Genomic DNA, 24,246 nt, shown 5'->3' with positions numbered 1-24,246 from the left:
TTTACATCAATTCAATTTGTTTACATCACCCAAAATCCTGGAGGTGTAACATTCTTAGCTGTAATACAATGTCGTGGTACTGTAAGGCTTAAGCTGTTGATACCTAGCTTAACAGTTATGAATATATTTTTCAAAGTAGCAATGGGGAATAACTCGGCTTGGCAATGCGAGAGGCAGGCTAGGTAGGATCTTTTAGACAACTATACCAGAATTGGCTTTTGAAAAGTTCCACAGAGAATGCACAAGAGACCAAATTGTAGTTTAAAATACTTTTATATAAATTTTGGTTGCAAACAATCACACAGTAAGATATGGAGACGCATACACACAATTCCTAAGTGATATAAAAGGGAGGAGAGGGATAGGTTTGGATGATAGAATTGGGAGAGGGAGCAGGGGACTCATATGTTACCTAAATTCTGCAGAGAAGATCTTGGAGAAGGCAAGGATTCCTATGCCAGCATAGGGATCCAATGCGAAGGATGATATCGTGTCTCCAACCAACTAGACCAAGAGAGGTGTAGCCAGTAAAGAGCACTGAGTCTGGGGTGCACAGTACTTTTATACCCCTTTGCACAGGTAAGGGCAGGAACAAGTAAGTTTCAGTTTCGTTTTCCTGAATCTGTTGGGACTTCCCATGCTGAGATTGCTGGCTTGAGCTAATTAATAGCTCTATCTATTGTTTCTACTGCCCAGGATAATTGTCTCTTGATTACATCAGGAAAGCCTTGATTGGCTTTTGAACAGAGAGTCTTCTGAATGACTCTATCCAGGTATTCAATTTGGCTGAGGCTTTGATTGGATCAGGAAGAGATTGATTGTTAGGGAGATTGTATCTAAAGGTGGTGGAAATGCAGGGAAGGAGCAATTGTTGAGGAAATGGTTTCTCAAAAGCAGATTAAATATAACGTCTAGTATCCAGGAGTTCTCTTGGACAGCTTAGCAGGGTGTGGTAATCAAAGTGCATGTCCATGGTTCATGAGGCTTCCAGCTTCTTGCAAACAGACCTATTGCCTTAGGCCTGCTTTTAGGTTTGGGACACTCTGCTACTCACACCCCCAAATATGAGAAGTTGGCTTCTGCCAATATAGTTTTACAGGAAAATAATATGAGATCCATATTTCAGCAATGTGGGGTATGAGGGGTAGGCTAACACTGTTTTGGAAAATTATTTTAAGAACCCTTCGCTTTATCAACCTAAAATATAAAGCTATTGAAAAAGAAGAAAATTTTTAAGTGGCTCAGGCAGGCATAGTTTGTGGACTACATAAAGACACGATCGTCCCAAACACCTCCGGATACACAGCCGGCACAACTGGGCAAGACTAGCAGGGCCTGGAGGACAAAGAAAGAAAAAGGGAAGTGTGAATTCAAGACTACCCCAACATACCTAGTTATTACAATCCATGAGCAAAAATGTAATTCATCATGGGATTTCAAACCCCAAATGCAAAGAAACACCTTTCATTGACCACAATAATCCCTATATATATCCTGGACTTCAGTTAAATCGTAGTAATACAATCAGATGTCATATAGATAAACCCTGTGATTTTCCTGGTGGCTTAACATTTCTGGGGGGTTTTTTCTTTACACTTCAATGAATGCCTCTGGAGACCTTAAGTGTTCCCAGCATACCAATTCCAAGATTCAGAGAGGCACAGAAAAGTCAGAAAAGTCTTTCCTTACTCATTAACTTGTTTTACTGAGCCCCAAAAGGCTCAAGACCTCTACAGTTTAATCCTGGATATTTGTGTGACTAATCCACTTGAAAATCTTTTTTGTAGAATAATAAAGCCTTACCATTTAAGAGGTGTAAAAGCTTGGAATGAAGCAAATCTCTTTAGTGGTACATTGGCTATGGGATACCCTTTCTACACCAAAGGCTTCAACTCTGGGCCTGCCCAACTCAACTCTAAATCCTCAGAGCTATCAGTATAGGTATTAAGTGATGGGTGGGACTATATGAAAATATATGGACCTGACTGCAAACTGAGGTTTCAAAAGTAGAGTTTCTTGGCTTGTGCCTGGAACCCCTGGGAAACAGGTTTTGTGGGACAGGAAGGCATCAACCAACAGTCTAGGAACTTTCCATACATTTGGGGGGAATTCTGAGATTGGGGTCCCCAACACGATGCCTATGGGTTCCATGGCACCCAGGAAGCATTTTAGGATGTGGGTAAAGTCAAGTGGGGCTGTTGCCCAGCAGGGCTTCTGACTGGCTGTATAGACTAAAATTACACTGTATTTGATGGCAGTAGCTGACTCAGTTATGGTTTAATTCTGTCTCATGTTTTTTTCCCCAGTATATTTTTTAAACATTACAGTTCTTATCTCCAGCACTTGGGATTCCTCTGTGTGTTGCTCTGTCTCCTACATGTGGCCATTTTGTGGCTGGCTTCACCTCCTGTGACAGCCATTTTGTGGTTGCACCCAATACTGTGTGTCAAAATTCCAAAGATATCCAAAGGCTCAAAAAGGTTGGAGACTCCTGTCCTACAGCATTGCTCAAAATGATTTCAGTTCCAGATTTTCACACGGAAGTGACATAGCCATGCTGAGTAACATCTCATCCACGGCTTTCCAGTGCTACTCCAATGAGAGTGGATGGGGGATGAGAAGCATGGCCAGGAGTTTGCCTGCAATAAATGGGCAACTAGCATCTCTATTGAAAGGACATAACCAGCATTTTGGAAACAACTGTCAACCAATCTAGTTCTTTCAAAGTCAGTACAATATACTCTCTCTTTAACCTATGCCAGCTAACCATCTCGCTACTACAATCTGAATTTCAGTTTTTCAGTTCTTAAAGGCAGTTCCACATAGAATATGACTGCATCTGCAGACTGTTTGATATTGCATGATGGCAGACATTTGCAATTAAATATCTGTTTATCATCCAGGCCAACAACAGTGCAATATCCATTGATGTATGGATGCAGTTGCAGGGCTTAACCTAGATACCATCAGAAATGACACAAAGAATGTGTCATTTGGCACATCAACTGAATTTGGTTAAATGCATTGAATACCAAAAGAGTCCTGAGCGTTCATTTAGAAGCTCTGGTTTAGTAGCACCATCAAACTATGAACTTACTGCTTTAGGAAGAATGCAACTCCATCCAGAATAGCTATATTGTAATTCCAACAGCATCTCAACCTTTTCTGAACTGAACTATATTTATTGACCTCATCCACTTCCAAGCAGTTATTCAGAATCTATATGATGTATTCTACCCTGGACTCCTCAGAGTTGAAATATTTCAATGGGAAAACATGTGGACCAGCAGAAATATCATCCCCACCCACCCTAACTAGTAATACTCTAGGACTGTGAGCCATTACCTTCCCGAAGCAACAATGCCTGTGCAACAGAACTATTAGGAGCAGCCAGATCCAGAGGGCATTTGAATTCAGAATTTCGATATGTCAAACTGGCCCCATAGTCTGTTAATAGATTGACAATTTCCACACTGGATTTTCTAGCAGCTGCATGAAGCGGAGTGTCTAGTTGCTTACCCAAGTCAACACTGGCTCCTTGGAAAGAAGGCACAGAAATTACTGATTAGACTTACATGGAAACAAGACATAGCCATAAAAGAACAAACTGAAAATGTCCTTATTTTGATTTCTTTTAAAATATTATTTGTTAACAGCAGCAAAGGGTGCATATATAATCATGACTAAAAATGAGACAGGGAAACAGACAGGGATTACATGCTGTGGTGAACTTTTGTATGGCTTGAATAAACAGCAGGTCAAATTCACCAGTAATGACTATGAATTCAAGGATTTGATTATTAGAAACATACTTTAAACATCTGGCAAGCAGGAATACCAAAATGCCAGTTTCTGCCTCTTGAATACTGTACTGGCTAGGAGGTGTCCAAGGATCAGCTTCTCACCTCATTGGAAATGCAGTGGCAAGAGTAGATATATTTCCCAACCTTTTATTTCCAGGCAGTTAATAAAGATGCAAGAATGTTCTTTAAGGCCAGCCTTTATCAATGCTGAGCCAATTACAAAAGAATATTAGACGAGTTTGAAGAAGAGTACAGTTCATACTCTTTAAAAGACTTTCAGTTAGCTGATATAAATCAGCTGGGAAAGTCAGTCATTAACATATATTAACTAGAACCAGCAGATCTTTATTAATGCAGCAGAGCAGACAGTCTATTAAGTTCTCCAAGACAGATACTCCTCTGGGTTCTTCCATCTCATTCATTCACTCATCCCAATTTCAAATTGGTCTTCAGTAATTCTTTCTTCTCACAAAATATAATTATAGTATTGAAGAACAGAAGATGATCACTTAATACTGCTTAAAATGAAAGTTTGAGCTACAATTCAGAAATTTCCAGGTTAAATGTTTGCCTCTGCCATTCATTCACTAGGTAGACTCATGGCAATCTGCTTTCCACATTTTCACCCAATGTCTGCAATGTGCAGGTAATAACATGACAACAAGAGAATATACATTAAACACCAGGACACATTAAGAGAGTGGAAAAATACTATTATTCTAGTTTTTTAATTTCTGTTTCACAGGCCATGGGTTGGATCTTTCACTAATGGAAGATGAGTCATGCTCTGCTGTTAGTGAAACAGGGTTGTGGGATCCTTCCCTATGATCAGCTTCCAGTGCTGCCGAATCTCTCACTGTAGCATTAACTTTTGAGTGTGGAAATATACCTAGAAAATGGTGGACATCTTTTCCCAGGGCACCCCTGGGCTGAAAGTGATAAGTCAGATATATAGATAGTTTGTGTGTACATCAGGTTCTCTCAGCAACTGATAGTTTATAGGTGTGTGGGTGAAACTGGTGCAACTGACAATGATGCCTAAGCTGATATTGAAGTCTGTGTGTGGTGCTTCAATTGTGATAGCTCCATTCGCTTATGCAAATCATACCTTTATGTTTTGGGCTTTAAGTGATGACATGCATAGGATTCAGAGGGTTTACTGATATATGCCTGGTAGCAATGTGAAAGAAAAAGAAGTCAGACTGGACTGAAACACCATGCCAGAAACAGCTCATCCAACCTGCTAAATGAAACTCATGTGAGTGCGCCTCCCTTGAACACACACATAAGAGTACCTAGTTCTAAAAGCTTCTTTACACAGTCAGTCCTTTGATTCACACAGGCCACATAAAGAGAAGTTCCAAGCCGTGGGTCTTCTTGGTCTGCATCCACACCATTGGTTAAAAGAATTTCCATACACTCCCTGTGACCTAAATTGACACAGTGAAGATAGAACCTTATTGAGAGGGGCTACAACAAACATAGCGATTCTCTAAATCTTCCACAGTCAAACGTTTCTGAACACATTAACATGTATTTATGGTATTCCAGATGAGATGGTCATGATGAGAGGTACACATGATGAGAGGCACACCTGGTATCATCTCTGCTAAATGAAACACATCTAGCATCCTCAGGCAAGGAAGATATGCCATACTCTTTATGAGAGGGCAGATTAAGCAAAGGGTCACCCCAATGATCAGTCAGGACATGACTGGCAGCAATACAACACAATAACCTTGGCAAAGCTAAGCCAGTCTAGATCTGGCCAGTGCCAGGATGCAAGGCATGTTGGGAACAGTGTGCGAGATATATATGTAAGAGGGAGACAACCAAGGAAGTCCAGGGTTGCTACACATAAGTAGGCAGTGATCATCTGTTGCCTTGAAAATCCTATCAGAGAAAATCCTATAATGTTACCATAAACTGGCTGTAACTTAATGGCACTTTCCAATACAATAATAAACAAGCAAGCAGGGGGCAGATTCTTACTAAATGTTTATCACTTTATGAGGCATCTCTCCAGTCTTGCATTCTATGATCACAACCATTGAGTTATGCCACGTCTGAAGTCCAAACTACATGCAACACACAATCAACATGCAACTTCCCCCCAGCATTTTTAAAACTTAAAGTAATATTGGAACATCTCTAGATTAAATGGAGGAATGGCATTAGAGACGGCCATCTTAACCCTTTCCTCTTCAGCTATTGTTCTCTTTCAAATCATTCCTCAAACTGCTTTTTCCAACTGGAAAATCTGCTGGAGCAAGGTGGTATTTTGAGTGACAACACTTCCAGAAAAGAGAACAACACCAATTTAGAATTGAGGAAGGCGGAAGAAGATGGTGCAGTGGGAAAAGAAATTTCAATCCATTCAAAGATGTCTTCATCAGGGAAAACAACCCTTCTCCTCAGCACCCTAGGCTGGTTTGCTAGTTTCCCTGTTTCCTAGTCAGAAACAATGATTTAAAGGCGGAAGGGCATGAATTATATTGACAGTCAGTAGTGTTAGGATTTGCAAGTGTCTGTCACAATCCTGACAACAAGGGGTTAACTGTGTGCGTGTTAATTAGCTAGTGAGGTCAGTGTCTTGCTATCAATTCATTGATGAGTCATTGGGCAGTTAATCCGACATTGCTTAGGTGAGGCAGAGCACGTAGGTCAGAGGTTATAAAGTTAACTATATTTCTTTGTCTCACACTCCATTCTCTTTTTCTTTGCTACCTGTAAGATGGATTCACCTTAAGAGGTGAATGCCTAGGCCACATGTGGGCTCACATGTGCCTAAGTTCTGCAACTAAGTTTGTACTAGAATAGTAAGGATTTGTTGTGTTTATTCCATGTATACCCTACCCTGATTTAGTTAAGTAAAGTTTCTTTTTATAATCACAGCAAAAGTCTCCTGGTCTTTCCTCTCACTCTGCTTATTACCCAAATAGGGAAACAATTCCCCAACAAAAGGTTATGAGGGCCCAGTCAGCTTACTAGCTGCGAGGAGACCAAAGAAAAGAGATTGCTGTGCAGATTTTAAAAGGGAAGTTTTTTTTCTCGCTGCCTCAATCGGAGGTATTTTGGATTTACAGTGGTACTTTTGAATGGGAAGAAGACACAAGAAGAGGAGCAACATGTCCACAGCAGACAGCGCATCCGGATCTTCTACACGTAATGCCTGTACAGGTCACGTAAGTCAAGCCCCCAGTTTGCCACCGTTAAGAAAACTAGACAAAAATAACTTCCTCATGTGGCGCACCTGCATGTTTCAGAATTTGGAAGTCCAAGAAATAGCGTATGTCCTAACAGGGAATCCGCCAGGGCCTGATGCCGGCGATAGAGCCCAGAACCAGTTTAAACGTGATGATAAAAGAGCCTTACTCTTCATATGTTCATCTCTGGATGAATCTGAGGCTGCTCTAGCAATGGATTGCAAAACTGCACATGCTCTATGGGAATCTTTAAATGGTAGATATGCATTTAGATCAAGTCAATTTATCAGATCGCTCAGGCAACAACTGTATACATGCAGAATGTCCCCAAGTGGAGTTTTAACTGAGCATCTACAATATATGGAGAATTTAAGACATCAAATACGAGCAACAGGAGCTACATTGCTAGATGATGATTTTCTAAGTGCTTTACTTGTGAGTTTGCCAGAACGTTATAACTCTCATGTAGCTGAACTTCAAGCTCGTGATGATTTAACAGTGGATTATGCCTTAAATTACTTAAGAAATGCTGCAATTGGTCTTAAAGAGAAGTCAAGTTCTCCAGGAAATGGGAACTCTACTTTGAAAGTGCATGGTCATTTTCAAAAGCAGCAGAAAACCTGTTTCACCTGTGGAAAAAAGGGTCACGTGGCTTCTGACTGCTGGTCCAAGCAAGCTAGCCATTCAGATGGTAATAACCCTAAACAAAGAAAGATGCCTGGAAAGGTAGAAAGGAATTTCAGGAATGAATCCTCTGAGCAAAAGAAAAGGGGAGGTGGAAAATTCCCCTCCAGCTCCAAAAACCTTTTGCTAGCCAATGACTCTGAACCCAAAGGAAAGAAGAATTGGTTTCTGTTAGACCCGTGGTGGCAAACCTGATGGAAATTGTAGTCCATAACATCTGGAGTGCCAAAGGTTCGCCACCACTGTGTTAGACTCTGGCGCAGGAAAGCATGTTTTGAATGACAAAAAGTATTTTACTGACTTGAAGCCATGTAATGAAGTTTTAACCCAAGCTGATGGTAGCAGTTTTTGCCCTGAAGGGGAAGGACCTGTTGAATTAAGTTTTTATGATGAAAAAGGAGAACTCAGATCGTTTACTTTGAAAAAGGCTTTCTATGTCTCAACTGCTGGGGATAATCTCTTGTCTACAGCAAGCTTTGTAAAAGCACAATGTGAAATTGTTATGAAGGAAGAATATTGTCTTATCATTGACAGGGAATTAAATAAGACATTTCGTGCTGAGCTCCATGGCAATTATTACTATCTGAAAAATGTAAACTTGTCTGATGCTGATGATAAATCTTTAAAAGTGTCTAAGGGCATTTGCAAACACAAGACGTGCTTATTTTCTTGGCATCAAAAATTGGGTCATCGATCTTTTAAGTCTGTGAAACAACTTGTTGAAAGTTGCAATTTGAAAGTGTTTGATTGTGGCCTAACTCCTGAAAAATGTGAGATTTGCTTGAAAGCAAAAGGGACTGCACCTAGGGTCAGTAGAACAAAAGGCCATGAAGCCAATGTGGAGTTTTTGGAAAGGGTCAATTGTGACTTGATAGGCCCTTTGTCACCATCTTGTGGTGGAGCCAGGTATATGCTCACAATCTGTGAAGCCAAAAGTAAATTTGTAAGCGTTTATTTCCTGAAGTCAAAAGACCAAGCTGCTGATAAACTGAAAGGCTATCTAGCATCACTGAAAAACAAGTTCGGCAAGTCTCCAGAGGTGTTATTCTCTGACAATGGCTCTGAATTTGTTAATCACTATCTTGAAGAGTATTTAGCCAGTGAAGGCATTGTGCATGCTAGATCAGTAAAGTATAGCACTTTCCAGAATGGTGGAATTGAGCGAGTCAACAGGACTATTCTAGAAGCTACTCGTTGTTTGTTGATGCAAGCGAACCTGCCTGACCCCTACTGGGCAGAGGCAGCAAATACTGCCACCTACTTGTACAACAGAAGTATTCACTCAGCAACAGGAAAGACTCCTTATGAGCTGTGGAATGGCAAGTTGCCAGGATTAAAGCATTTAAAGTCTTTCGGATCAAAAGTTTTTAGCTTTGTCCCTAAAGAAAAGAGAGCGAAGTTGGATCCAAGAGTGGAACTTGGTATTTTAATAGGATACAACCCATTTTCATGGGGATATACGATCCTGAATCCTACAACTGGACAAGTTGACGTCTTGAATGCAGTTTACATTGATGAAGGGAATTTCCCAGAGGCTCCTATCCAGGGCAACGCAGTGCAAAGGCCCGCTCCAAAGCCTGGGGAACTCACGTTGTCAGAGTTGGTCAGTGAAGCAGCTGTTGCCCCCAGTGAGAGTTTGGAAACTGCCAGTTTAGAAGGGGCAACTGGGCAGTCTGACTCAGAGCAAAGTGACACAGAGGAAGAAGAGATTCCTATCACTGAAAGTAAATCACAGAGGGCTAACAAAGGAGTTATGCCAAAGAAATATGATGACTATGTTTGTCATGCAAATGTTGAATCTGAAAATGTTGAATCTAAAGGTGAACCCACTAGCCTTGATGGAAGTATGCAACTGCCCACTCCTGAGGAGAGGAAGTGGACAGGCTTCAGGACATCGTTGAGTATTGCAGCTTCAAGGCAGATGCAAGTGCAACACTTGAATATTGGGACTATTTCTAGCAAAAGAAAGCTACCAGCTTTACTAAAAGAACAAGGTTTTAAGCAAGGGCAAGCTGAACCATGTTTATTTTCAAGGATGAAAAATGGACAGTACCAGTACATTTTGACATTTGTTGATGATCTTTTAGTCTGCTGCCAGACGCGTGAGGATGCAGCAGAAATTGCCAAGATGATGAATCGCTCTGTTGGAGTAAAGCAACTGGGAGAAGCAAAGCAATATTTGGGAATACAAATGGAAAGAACCCAGGATGGAGGATTTCTTCTCAACCAAAAAGCAAAAATTATGGACTTTATTGAGTCAGTGAACATGAAAGATGCAAAAGGTGTCAGGACACCAATGAAGCCTGAATACCTCAAGCTCAATGATGGACAGCCAATGGAGAACAATAATAGATATAGAGAAGCTATTGGAAAGCTGTTGTATCTGAGCACAGTCTCAAGACCAGATATCACAGCTGCTGTAGGAATATTAAGTAGAAAGACAAGCGCACCAAATCATCATGATTGGAAAGCTGTAAAGAGAATAGCTCAATATCTGATTAAAACAATGGACTTAAAATTGAGGATTTCACCCTGCAAGGATCCAAAACTACTAGGTTACATGGATGCAAACTGGGGTGAAGACAACACTGATTTTGCTTCAACAAGTGGATACAGTTTCTACTATGGAGAGAACTTGATAAGCTGGACTAGTAGAAAACAGACTATTATTGCCCAATCTACTACAGAATCTGAATGCATTGCAGCCGATAGTGCATGTCGAGAAATGGAATGGATCATTGCTCTACTAAAGGACTTTGGCATAGATTAATCTAAGCCAATCACCCTGTTTGAGGACAATCAAGCCAGTATTACCCTAATGAAGTCTGAAGGGATCAACAATAGAAGTAAACACATCGCAATCAAGATCTCAGGACTGAGACGGATGATGAAGGAGGGACTGATCAATGTCGAGTATACACCCTCAGAAGAGATGGTGGCTGACATCTTCACGAAGCCACTGGGAAGACTGAAGTTTGAAAATCTTCGAGAAAGTTTATGCATGCAATTTTAATGTGATTGAATTTGATATCTGCATTGTTATGATGAAGTTGAATTTTGTTTTACTGTTATGATTAAGTTTTATGATTTTATGATTGCAAGTGCATTGTGACAATGACACTTGAGAAGGGGTTTGTTAGGATTTGCAAGTGTCTGTCACAATCCTGACAACAAGGGGTTAACTGTGTGCATGTTAATTAGCTAGTGAGGGCAGTGTCTTGCTATCAATTCATTGATGAGTCATTGGGCAGTTAATCCACATTGCTTAGGTGAGGCAGAGCACGTAGGTCAGAGGTTATAAAGTGAACTGTATTTCTTTCTCACACTCCATTCTTTTTTTCTTTGCTACCTGTAAGATGGATTCACCTTAAGAGGTGAATGCCTAGGCCACATGTGGGCTCACATGTGCCTAAGTTCTGCAACTAAGTTTGTACTAGAATAGTAAGGATTTGTTGTGTTTATTCCATGTATACCCTACCCTGATTTAGTTAAGTAAAGTTTCTTTTTATAATCACAGCAAAAGTCTCCTGGTCTTTCCTCTCACTCTGCTTATTACCCAAATAGGGAAACAATTCCCCAACAAGTAGCAACTTGGATCACACCTAGCCTGTGTTTGAAAACCTCTGCACAGAATCTAAGGCCCTTGTTTGTAGTTGGAACAGTCCAAAACAATTACCATTACCTCTCTTTGCAGCTTCATGAATTGGGGAAGCAAAGTGATTTTCCAGATGTGGCCTGGCCCCAAATTCAAGCAATACGTTGACACAAGCTGCACTGCCACTACAGCAAGCATTAAACAAAGGTGTGACCCCATCCACTGTGGCTGCATTGACCTGAAATATTACACCGGAGAGGTGCGGGAGACAAAATTGAGAAAAGGATGGATGTCCTTAGGGATTTCAGCATTTGGCATCAATAAATACCTTCAAAACCTCATACATTTCAAAATCACACTTAATACATCAATATGATTATCTTAGAAGCATCAATATATGACAAGCACGTAGGTAAGGGGAGGGTTCTTGGGTTCAAACCCACCCCATTCATGTCCGAAGCTCCGCCCCGCTCCCCCATTTGTGCATTTTAAAAACATTTTTAGTGTTTTTTTGTTTTTGGCGTGCAGGGGGCGCACTGTTTAGGCTAGCAGCACCACACTTTCAGGGATTGTTTGGGGGACTCTCCTGATGATACTACCCAGGTTTGGTGAGGTTTGGTTCAGGGGGTCCAAAGCTATGGACTCCCAAAGGGGGTGCCCCCATCCCCCATTGTTTCCAATGTGAGCTAATAGGAGATGGGGGCTACACTTTTAAGGGTCCATAACTTTGGACACCCTGAACCAAACTTCACCAAACCTGGGAGGTAGCATCAGGAGAGTCTCTTACTGATACCACCCAAGTTTTGTGAAGTTTGGTCCAGGGGGTCCAAAGCTATGGACTCCCAAAGTGGGTGCCCCATCCCCCATTGTTTCCAATGGGAGCTAATAGGAGATGGGGGCTACACCTTTAGGGGTCCATAACTTTGGACACCCTGAACCAAACTTCACCAAACCTGGGTGATATCATTAGGCGAGTCTCCTAAAGATACCCTAAAATTTTGGTGATTCTAGCTTAACAATTGCACCCCTGACAGCAGGCACCCCCCAATTTTCCCCAGATTCTCCTTTTAAATCCACCCCCTTCGGCATGGATTTAAAGGGAGAATCTGAGGTCCTCAGTTTAGAAGAAGAAGAAGAGTTTAGATTTTTATCCCCCTTTCTCTCCTGTAGGAGACTCAAAGGGGCTTATAATTCCCTTCCCCCCTCACAACAAACACCCTGCGAGGTGGGTGAGGCTGAGAGAGCTCCAAAAAGCTGTGACTAGCCCAGGGTCACCCAGCTGGCGTGTGTGGGAGTGCACAGGCTAATCTGAATTCCCCAGATAAGCCTCCACAGCTCAAGCGGCAGAGCTGGGACTCAAACCCGGTTCCTCCAGATTAGAATGCACCTGGTCTTAACCACTACGCCACATTAAAAGTGATGCTGTTTCAGGGTGGGGGATAATCCACCCCAAAACAGCATCACTTTCAATGTTGTTAACTAGGGACCCCAGATTCTCCCTTTAAGGTGGATGTAAAAGGAGAATTTGGGCTCTCTAGTTTAAACACCATTGAAAGTGATGCTGTTTGGGGGTGGAGTCCAGCATCACAGCAGCTGCCCGGGGGTTTTGCACTGGGCTCCATTTTCCCTCTATGCTTCTGCCCAGAGGGGAGGGCAGAAGGAACTGCTGGCTGCCGGCTGGGAGCCCAGCTGGGGGGGGGGCAGGGAAGGGCAGGGCAGGGGAGTCTGCCATCCCGGCCTCGGAGAGCTGCTTTTATAAGCGCTAGGACGGAGGCGGGGCTTGGTGAGGCGTGGCCATGCCCTAGGGGTGGGTGGGGGTGTGGCCCCCCAACCCCCCCATAAAAAAATCTATACCTACGTCCTTGATATATGACAATATACTGCAAAAAAGGAATGATCAAAAAGTTACTGGATTAGCTGACGTGTGCAATATCTAGACTGTAAACTGGGAGTGTATGTGTGTGTTTGTTAAGTGCTGTCAAGTTGCTCCTGACTTATAGCACCCCTATGAATTAATGATTTTCTAAACATCCTACCGTGTTTCTCCAAAAATAAGACAGGGTCTTATATTAATTTTTGCACCAAAAGGTGCATTAGGACTTATTTTCGGGGTAGGGCTTATATTTGTCAAAATACCGTACCTAAACAACTCATTAAAGCGGGCTCTCGGCAACCCATTGCTTCCCCTGTCACGTGTGACACCGGCTGCATCCTCATTGGCAGGGATTACAGGGCATTGTCTGCGATTGTGATCTGTAACTACCGGTAGGGCTTATTTTTGGAGGAGGACTTATATTTCAAGCATCCTCCAAAAATCCTGAAAAATCCTGAAAAATCCTGAAAAAGCATGATAGGGCATATTTTCGGGGAAACACGGTATGTTAACAGCCTTGCTCAGGTCTTGCAAACTAAGGTTGAGTCAATCCATCTTGTTTGGTTTTTTCTCTTTTCCTGCTGCCTTCAACTTTTCCTAGCATTATTGTCTTTTACGGATTCTTGTCTTCTCATTATGTGATGAAAGTATGATAGCTTCAGTTTTTTCATTTTAGCTTCTAGGGAGAGTTCATGCTTGATTTGTCATTTTGTTGGTCCACAGCAGCCATAAAACTCCTCCGACACCACATTTCAAAGGAATCAACTTTCTTCTTGTCAGCTTTCTTCACTATACAACTTTCACTCCCATACCTAGTAGATTTTGTTAAAACACACTTATTGGTGTGAAAGCATCTGTTACACTGAAGCTTTCATTAGGCAAAATAGAAATTGAAGCTGACAGATGGCAGAACAATCACAATGCAGGGCAAGCCAACATCCATTACCATATTTTGTAGTAAAACAGGGCAGACATTGTCCAAGGCTCAGGATTTGATTTTGGAAAAATTGGGGGGGGGGGGGCGCTAAGCCAATCATTGTTAAAAAGGCAGAACTTTGATGAAAATCCTATGGACAAGAGTTGCTAATTCCAGGTTGGGAAATTCCTGGAGATTGGGGCAGGAACAATACAACATGTGGAGGGGGGGAGGGGGGGCCTACTATCTCCTCAAATGCTTTATGCTGCCCAGACAAAAAAATGAGGGGATTTTTTTTAAAAAAATATGTCCCTGGGACATCTTATTTTGGTTGTGTGGAAAAAGCCTTAGTCTTCTTTTGCTTAGCAGTCCTTACTAGATAGTGAAGGCTCACATTCTTAAACCCAAAAGCAACATAACCCAGCTGTTGGCACTCTATAGTAAACAGACTAGTTCCAACTAAGATTTTGACCCTTTTGGAGCTAGCTGTTTTATTTTGATGGCAAACAACTTTAGATTTTCAGGTGAGTGACTTCAAGAAATACAATAGTTGCTTCTCTAAATTCCTGATGTGGAATTGTACTCCAATATAATGCCTTTAAATTGTCTGGATGTGGTCCCAATATATTTTTAACACATGGACAGTCTGTCATATATATTTAATTTCTTGTGTTACAATTAGTAAAAGCTGAATGTATTGCTACTCTGAAGGAATTTGATTCAATTGCAAGGGGACATGCCAGACCTAGGTAATGTTTAACTTTCAGTATGACTGGACTCTGTACACTATTCTAATTATGATTTATATTTGTTAAAATCATCCCCAGATTAAGCCCTTGGTGCATCTCCATTTTTATTTTCTAGTCATCATCTGGAGGTTGGCAACTCTAGAGGTCCTTGGAAAGAGTGGAGGAATCCAGCCAGCCCCTTTGCTTGCTGTCAGGCTAAAGGTGGCAAGAATCTTTGGAAGAAATGTCATTTTCAACAAATCTCCTTCTAGCAATGCCCCTTCCTGTGACAGACATTATTAGAATCATTTGATGTACACACTTCCCTTGTCAGATACTGTAACCCCCATGCCCAGAATGGGTTGAACCAGTAAAGGGGTGGAGACTCAGAGCAGCAGAAAGGCTGCAGAGCTCTTTGGAGAAGACAAGGCTACCAGACTCGGACCTTGGTTGTATAAACCCTTAACACCTTGTTAAGGTAAACTGCAATATTGTTGGGAACTACTGGGAAGGTAGTTTATTTTTGCTATGTTGTAAATGTTGGAGTTTATTGTTTCAGGGTTTCCTTTTGTGGTTGTAATGGTTTATTGGGTTGCAAAGTAAAAAAATTGCTTCTGTGAACTTGAGGTAATATATTTCCAAAATGATTCTAATATATTCATGAAACAAATCAAAAAAGAAGTTGTCGATGTTTACAAAACAATAAACAAAACCCTAGTCATGTGGCATAGTAAAACATGTTGCATCCTGTTCATCAAGCCCTTGGAGTCTTCAGGAGCCAACCCAGTTGCAAAGAAGAATTGGACTTGGCAGTATCAGTAGACTGTAACTAGAAGGACTTGAAATGCAACCTGAACAGGACCCTGAATTGTAATGTTAAATGTTGATGTTTAATGTTATTTGTAAAGAGAAGTAAACTGTTTTGTTTAAATTTGGTTCTTTGCAACTCCTTCCAAGTACTGCCCCACAGAACCCACAAGCTGAGGTTACAATACCACAAGTGGAAAGGAAAAGGAAAAGACTGCATGCTGTAATACTCACATGAGCACCATTCTCCAGTAAGAGTTTTACACAAGCAACATGGCCTCCCAGGCATGCCTCATGGAGAGCAGAAACACGATCAATTGTAACAATGTTCACATTGAATCCCTAGAACTCAGAACAAAGATGTAGAAAGGGAAAATACCATGAAATAGGGAAAAAAAGTATATCTACTAGGGTCTTTTTAAAGGTATTCTGTACAATGATTAGAGACACTTTACATTTTGGCAAAATTCTTTTGAATCAAGGCTCATTATCCTGGAGTGTGTACAGTTTTTAATAATCTTATTGCCCAAATATTTATCCAATTAAGAGATTTGATTTAAAGGGGTTTTACAGTATTGGAATCCAGCAAAGTTACTGAACAGTATGGCCTGCTCCATGGAATGAAGGGGTATCTGCAGGAAAGGGCACCTGAGGCAAACACTAAAATTGCACTCACACACACAAACACACCGTGGTGGTGGGGGGAGCCCAGGAAGAGCCTCCAGTCTCCTCTCAGCTGCTCACCTGGAATTAAGTCTTTGGCTGCGGCACCCTTGCTGCCTCACCCATGTTCTGGCCCTGAAGCTATAAGCCAAGAATGATAGCCAATGTTCACTCTTCTGAAGGACCTGCATAGCATGCAGCATTCTAGATCCTGTGGATGGGCTGTACTCAGGCTATCTTACTTAACTGTCAAATTATCATTGGGTTAATGTGTCTTATTCCTCTCACCTTGCAAAAAGAACCATACATTAAAAATTTCCAGGTATCAGCCTGTATGATCAGAGTTATCTTCCCCCTGATGCTAAACTGGGATTTAATCCAGCCTCAGAATTCAAGTTGGTTGTAGGAAATTAACTTCAGGTAATCCACATTTGTAAATTATGGGTAACTGGATTTGGTATTTCACAGCCATTTGCATTTTTCTCTCTTTGCAAAGGTGTGGGTCAGCACAAGAATCCTAGAAGCCTGGCAACAAGTCAGTTTGTGGTCATTTTTACCTGCTGTTAAGTAGGATGTGAATGCAATTATCTGAAGGATAACCTGAATACATTTTCAGTAGAGGCAAAGTTTCGTGGGACCAAGTAAGAAGGAACAAATAGAAATGCTACTGGAATATGGCCATACAGCCCGGAAACTCCACAACACTCCAAGCAAGTAGAAAATCTGGCAGAAATATATTTCCAACTGTAGAACTGGCAGCAGTTCAAGTGAAAAAATCATGGAGAATTGAAATATTTTATGAAACAGGAATACATGTGAAAACTATTTTTAATAGGCCTCTTAAAAATCTGCTTTTGAGGGTTTTAAAAACCTTCAGGAGCAGCGCTTGTCACAGCTCAAGGGGTTGCAGTTAGAAAAGAGAAATTGGTAGCTTACACACCACTCTTAACCCCCTGCTCAAGTCATGGAATAGCTTATGAAAGACTGCAAATCCTCCTTGCTGGATGCCTTTTCTGTGTTCCCTCAGGAGAAGCTTTTTGGATGGTTTATTGGGTTGCAAAGTAAAAAAATTGCTTCTGTGAACTTGAGGTAATATATTTCCAAAATGATTCTAATATATTCATGAAACAAATCAAAAAAGAAGTTGTCGATGTTTACAAAACAATAAACAAAACCCTAGTCATGTGGCATAGTAAAACACCAAAATATCAATATTGACCATTACTTAGTTTTAGACAAATTATAACTTAGGCAGGACAAAAAAAGTTAACTCATTAAGCTTAAGGGAAAGATACTGAATACCAGAACAGTTCAAAAACCTTTCCAGCAGCCAAACAAAATAAGAGAAAGGGATAGAAGGCTAATCAAAGCTGCTGCTAACCAAATAAGGTTTCACATTGTAATGAACTTTCCTAACTCATTCTCACATATAGAATCCATAATCTTTCAGTAAAAAATACTGGTAAACATCCAGCGACAACACTAATCAGAGGATTTGACCAGAATTTGACAGACTGCTTATAAAAGGTACTGTCCTTAAAATTTATTGCAGTTAATCTCACAAGAGGGCAGTATTGATCTCTTGTGAAAATAGCTTTTCTTCCGGAGAATGGAAAGTTTTTGTTACCACTTTTTTCCTATCATTTTTCTCTAATTTGGTTTGGGGGGGGAATTGTGTCAATTAAAACAATGGCACTATTATACCTTTTCCCATATAAACAATAACTTTATTGGTACTTCGTTGCCACTTTATGTACAGGCTGATTTACTTTCTGGCATGAACAGTGGGGCTACCTCACTATTATGGCTTCTTCTCCCGATGCTCCAGAAACATGTGCATGAGAGACCCACATAAGCAGAGCAGATGATGTCCCTCATTGCACACAAATATCATTGGGCTGCAGAGCAATATTTGCATCAAATCCAACTATGCAATTAGATCCTGCCCTTGTGTTTTCATCATGCATGTGTAATTAAAGCAATGAGGGAAGAAGCCACAGTGAGGCTGCTGATAGGTGAACCCAGTCCTAAGAATCTTATACTGGAAGTGGAAGCATATTGAGAAGTATGTGAAGCAAGAAAATCTCTTAGGCCGTTTCCGCCAAGATGAAGTTTTTTCCAGTTACTCTTCTGTCTAAGAGTTCTTGGCGCGCATGGGGGCGCAAGCCCGTTCGCACGCAAGCGTGCGAGCAGGCGAAGCAGAGGCCGGCAGACGGCAGGCTGCTCCGCACGGAGCCGCCTCTTCCCCCTTCCCCGCCCCACTCACGGTGTCCTCGTCGTCGCCTGCTGGGCGTCGCAGCCCCGCCCACGCTGCCCTCTGCCCCCTGGAGGTCGGAGGACAGTGTGGGCGGGGCTGCAACCCCCAGCAGGCGACGACGAGGACACCGTGAGTGGGGCAGAGACGGGAGACAGCGTCTTCCTGGTGGCGCGGCTTCCTCCTTTAAAGGGTTTAAAGGGTTGTTGTTTAGGGCGGCCTGACGCCGCCCTGGGGGGAGGGAAGTGGAGTCAGGTCGCCGCTGCTGCGTTGCAGCAGCGGCGCCTGTGCGAACGGCGGCCTGGGGGCGGCGTTTTTACCACCCCCAGGCCGTCGTTAATGGGCCGTGCAGAAACGGCCTTAATTTCAGGGTTCCTTCCTCCATCCCATCATGCATCTGTTCTCTTTATCTGTTGCTAATACATCCATGGGGAAAAAGGATGCTTGTAGGAGGTTCCCTGGACGTTGTGTGGTGCTGACAAACTGTTTTTTCTACATCGTTGGAATTCTATCCTGGCATTTAGTTTAAAATCACTTTGCTATAGTTTAAATTATGAATTACAAGCTTTTTGTAAATTGCATGTAGCGTAGTTTTAGACTAAACATATCCAATTCTCTTCTCTTTTGCTAACCCCCTCAAAGGGAATACAGCCCAAGAAGAAGATATCCAATTCTTTTAGCTCAGATGCCTTCCTACTTGGGGAGAGAGAGAGAGAGAGAGAGAGAGAGAGAGAGAGAGAGAGAGAGATCCTAATCATACTGCTAGCCTTCCACACCCCCAAACTTCACTGTTGCCCAAAACTTGGGCTTTCCATGATTTTTTTTTTAAAAATAATGATTTAATTCATATTATTTATTCAATCAGTCAGTCAGTCATCAAGCAATAGTCGCCTTATGGCAACCCTATAGGGTTTTCAAGGCAAGAGATGATGGAGGTAGTTTGCCATTGCCTACCTCCACGATCTGGTATTCCTTGGAACTCTCCCATCCAAAAACTAGCCAAGGCATGGCTGAGAGCATGTGACTGGCTCTAGGTCACCCCACCGAAGGATTTAAACCTGGATTCCTCTGTTACTTGTCTGACACTTACTATTCCACCATGTGTGATTAGTACACTCTGTTTTTTTCTGGAGTATGATTCACATTATTACAGGCTGGGCATACAAATCAGCATGTGAAGATTTGGTATACAATCCCAGAATTGAAATTCCATTCCCTTTCCAATATACAGCAAATGTCTACACAGCACTAACAAGAATGACCTTCTGGAAACTCTTATCATGTTCATAGCTCTCCTCTGGACCTCACCACATGTACAGCTCACCACATGTACAGTAACTACTTCTTTGACAACCAATGTAGTGACTCTCAGTTTAGATCTTGAAGTATCGGAAAGTTGTTGTCCAGTTTATTTCATTTGTACACTTCATTTTTGCATTCGTTTTGCTTCTATGCACTCTATTATGTCACCCACAGAAAAAGTTTCATTTAGAAAATATATTGCAGTCCAAACTTTGAATCTTTGCTTGGGGTCTCTTACCTGGGCTATCAAAGTTTTCAGAGACAAGAGGCGTCCTTGAAATGCAGCTTCATGGAGAGGAGACCTATCTGCCCATGAGCCTAAAAATAAAGATAACATCCACTGAAAGACAAATCAAAAGACATGGAAATACTACCATTCTAAAGCTATTTCTGCTTGAGAAAACATTATTTTGACATTTCTCAGGAGATGAAGCCCTTTTCACCTCTAACAACAAGGATCACTTGTGATGTCATCTTGTGTCTGTTTTCCCAGTCCTGCCAACAGTACCCAATGAAGTGGAACTGAGGTAATAAAATAACTGTATGCCAAGGCTATCATATTGTACAATTTATTTGTACAATTCATGTAGCATGATTTTTGAGCACAGCTGCCATTTTGAAGAGAGCTCTTTGTCACACTTAAAGTTCTAGTTTCTGTTAACTTGGCCCAGAGCTCTCTGTTTTAAAATGGGAATAACAACAACCTCCATTAAACCGCCATTAAAGGGTTGCATGTGATAATACTGAGACAGTGATTTTATGAGTTACAGTAGACCTTAGCCATATATTTACAATTTAATGAGGCATCATATAGAAAATCCCCAAACCAACTAAAGGCAGCCATGATTCAAGATCTTCCTTCCATATTTCTCTTGTCCAATGGTTTAGATAATGAGGGAGGTAATACTGCCATGCACACTCAACAGAACAGCTCCTTGTTATATTTTGTTAGAAGAAATGAGGATATCGATATGCACTGTAAATTCTTGGGCCTCTTTTTTTAACTTGTGACTTGACAGCATTCTACACAAAAACACACACTCCCTTTTTATTGTAACATAAATACTAAACTGATACAATCTTTTGCTTAATCTTGACAAGTTTTGAATGTAACTGCTCAGATCTTTATGCTCTTAAATTTAAATGATAAAAAGAATGACTTTGCTGCAACTATGTAAGCTAAACATTACACATAACTGATCTGAGAACACATTTGCAATCTATAAATAGCTGTACATGCCACTTTTTAAATTAGAAGCATACAGTTGACTTTGCGCAAACACACCTATGTAATTCCATGCTAGCTGGAGAAACATACCTCCCTGAATTGTATGGCAAATGTAGTTCCCATAAGGGGCCTCTCTTAACTCTCCAGTCATTAAAGTCATCCCAGAGAAATGAGATTTGTTTGAAGTAATCGAGACAAATCCACCAGCTTCAGCTTTAAAGCTTAACTATGACTATGCATCTCCAAACTAATCCAGGGCAGCAATGAAGTGGTCGTGACTGTTTTGAAAGATGATATCCAGTGGACAGTATTACAGAAGACAACTTGACAGAGGAAAAGATAGAAGATAAGCTCATGTGTATATAAGGCTAATGTTTTATTTTATTTTAATTTCTAGAGTATTGAATAACATTTTAGAGTATTTCTATTTGGGTGCTATGTGAGTTAGGACATGGACAGGAATGCAGCCGCATTTTCTCCTGATGTTATTTGAGATCTGTGGTTTTTCGGAGGTGCATCTCTCAGAGTGATTTCTCTGTGGGTGACAGATGATCCCTCTGAAGATGCCAGCCACAGGATGCAGGCAAAATCGTCAGGAGAGAATAGCTGCTAGAACATCGGCCATACAGCCCGGAAACCACATTTCAGCACCCAAGCGGATTCCAAAGCCTCATGGGAAAGCCTTCTGGACAATACATCTGTTGTATTTCCAGTTTTAAAATTTGTGGGTTTTGAAAATTTAAAATAGGAGAGACTTTGGTGAGAGAAACTGAACAGAAACTGTGACTGAACAGAACTAAACACTGCCTTCTAACACTTTTGGCAAAAGAAACTGTAGCCTAGGACTGACAATCCTGCATCTGAAAATTGCTGGAAATCTAGGAGATAGAGCCTGAGGATTGTACAATCTGGGGTGGAGAGGGACCTCAAAGGGGTATAATGGCATAATTTACCCTGCAAAGTAGCCAATTTTTCCAGGGCAATCTCCATGCCCCACCTGGAGATTGGCAACTAGTTTTCTAAGAAGCTGCATTTGGATGTCTTGCCTTATTCATGTTCTGAAGCATTTGTATTAACTCCAGTGAGACCACACACTGATACCCCATGAACAAATACTATTCTAATAAGTATCAGGAAATGTCTAAATATATGTTTAAGCATTTTATTTTAATTGGCTTTTGAAATGATATTTTTATTCACATTTTTACTTTTTTAGCTTTACAGTGTTACTACTGTGCACACTTGTTTGTTTCAAGATAACTAAGGACCGCCATAGAGATTAGATTGATTGAACTGGGATTGGGTTTAACTGCCATGAAATTTACTGGCAGCCTTGGGTCAATCTACCTCATAGAGCTGTTGTGAGAATAAAATGGCAGCAGGGAGAACCCTAAGCTCCTTGGAATAAAAATACACTAAATAAAGTACTGGACAAAATGCAAGCCATGAACAATATTTTTGAGAAGACCATCCGTATAGTCTGCCTGTACAGAAGTCTATCTGTGCAGAACTCTCCACGCTGGCCACCTATTAAAGTTCCTGGCAGGCAAGGTATCACCAAGAGAAGGAGAAAAAGGGAGAGAACTGGAAGCAACCTGGAAGGCCATTGAAGTCCTCCTGCCTGACCCTGGCATGCATTAATCCCCAGCATAATCTGTGTCACAGTGCAACTGAGAGCAAGAGCAATGAGGGTGCATCACTCCAAGCAAAGCAGAATGCTACTGTGGTTGGAGCAGGCAATAGATATCTCACAGGTCTTTAGAATATGCATACACTACAGGCCACAGTATTAGCTGTAAGATCATTATCAGCATTTTCATTCTGGACTATTTCAACCAAGTAACTATTTTTAACCATTTCACTGAAACCCCACCCCCCCCAAACAATATGTGTCACAACTACTATTTAGTGTCTTTAATCATGTTTTATTTTTACCTGGGGCTATTCCATAGATTTCTTCTGCTATCCTGGCCGCCTCTTTTCTGTTCCCTTTCACAATATAGAAATGAGTCAATAAAGCCAAAGAAATTTTAATTAAGAGCTTGAAACAAAACAAAGCAAAGATTGCAAAATAAATGTTAGTAAAAGCATGGAGTATAGTACTGTCCTCCATTTTGGTTTGCCCTTTGTAGGATTTCACAGGACTACTAAGTTTCACTTCACTGTGGTATTGGTATCATATGACATCTATTTTAAACCTACCAGCAGTTGATGCTCCTCAGTTGCCAAAAATAAATCCTGCTTATTTGTTTATTACAGGCAAGATTTTCAAAAATACTGCATAGAATTAAAAGTGCTGCAAGTTTGTCATGGTTAAATCTCACTGTCCCTTGAACTATGCCCAAAAATGATAAAATATGGATTTGCATTTGTAAACAACACCCAGAAGACAAAGAATGTTAAAAATATGGATCATTCTAAATTGCACACAAAGCCAAATACATTATGTGCATTTTCTAATGTAGTAGCTTGTTTGACTTTAGGGTGAAACAGGTATTGTATGGTGAATTTTAGATTTTGAGAGCAACTTCCATACCTACACTACTCTCACCAAAAGGTATGAGATGGGAGGAGGCATCTGCATGAGAGTTTTATTATGACAGTTAGGGGAAAACCACTCTTCAGTCCCAATAAAAGGGTCCTTTTTGTCAGGATGGAATTGTGGAATTTGGACCTCTTCAGCCACTGTAGTTTTGGGAGAGTGGCTAAAGTGAGTTCAAGTTCTCTGTTACTGGTTACGTTTGAGAGAATAAACTAGTTGGCTTTAAGGTCTGCTGAGTGTCATTCTTGCCACTACCAGACATTTCAAAAAGATTCTCTCTTAACTTGTGGTGCGTGCATAGCAAGTCCACACAAGCTAAAATATTTCCCTTATTCCAAATTTGGTTTCTAGAATTGTGATCCAAACCCTGAAATGAAAGTTCTGGAAATTCACAGTCTCACATATTGATGCCGTCTTTCTCAAAGATTCACTTTTGGGATGATGTAACATTGGTAAAAGATATCCAGGCAGAGGGAAGAAAATTACATAAAACCTTTCAATTAGACAGTCCACCCAGCCCAAAGACTCTTGTCTGTTAGAGACATTGGTTGAACAAACAGTCTACCTCATAGAGCTGTTGTGAGAATAAAATGCCCTGACAATGTAGTTTTCAGTTTTGCAAAACATATACAAGTCGCGTTATGT

The 24,246-nt window shown here is 41.1% G+C and overlaps 1 protein-coding gene across 2 annotated transcripts; it reads right to left on the bottom strand.

The window, feature by feature from the left end:
• Positions 1-502: 502 nt before the first annotated feature.
• ASB11 (ankyrin repeat and SOCS box containing 11) lies at positions 503-24,081 on the bottom strand. Of its 2 annotated transcripts, none has more exons than XM_048493216.1 (7): positions 22,995-24,081; positions 20,070-20,149; positions 15,847-15,954; positions 11,376-11,526; positions 5,099-5,233; positions 3,346-3,537; positions 503-1,335 (listed from the first exon to the last, which is right to left on the bottom strand). In XM_048493216.1, exons 1-7 carry the CDS (start codon positions 23,170-23,172, stop codon positions 1,211-1,213), a joined length of 969 nt encoding a protein of 322 aa, XP_048349173.1. In that variant the 5' UTR covers positions 23,173-24,081; the 3' UTR covers positions 503-1,210. The 2 variants fall into 2 exon arrangements, with proteins under 2 accessions (XP_048349173.1, XP_048349175.1); XM_048493218.1 differs by lacking the exon at positions 22,995-24,081 and adding an exon at positions 21,150-21,252.
• Positions 24,082-24,246: the final 165 nt, after the last annotated feature.

This window comes from Sphaerodactylus townsendi, linkage group LG04 (genome assembly GCF_021028975.2).
Source record: "Sphaerodactylus townsendi isolate TG3544 linkage group LG04, MPM_Stown_v2.3, whole genome shotgun sequence".
Taxonomy (NCBI): domain Eukaryota; kingdom Metazoa; phylum Chordata; class Lepidosauria; order Squamata; family Sphaerodactylidae; genus Sphaerodactylus; species Sphaerodactylus townsendi.
The sequence above is the reverse complement of the archived record's forward strand: the minus strand, read 5'-3'. Positions and strand labels throughout refer to the sequence as shown.

Excerpts from the sequence above, each read along its gene's own strand:
- ASB11 (XM_048493216.1), bottom strand. The coding sequence starts at position 23,172 with ATGGAGGACAGTACTATACTCCATGCTTTTACTAACATTTATTTTGCA. Across the intron at positions 20,150-22,994 it reads AATCTATGGAATAGCCCCAG|GCTCATGGGCAGATAGGTCT; the intron begins GTAAAAATAAAA and ends CTTTATTTTTAG. Across the intron at positions 11,527-15,846 it reads TACTGGAGAATGGTGCTCAT|GTCAATGCAGCCACAGTGGA; the intron begins GTGAGTATTACA and ends GTAATATTTCAG.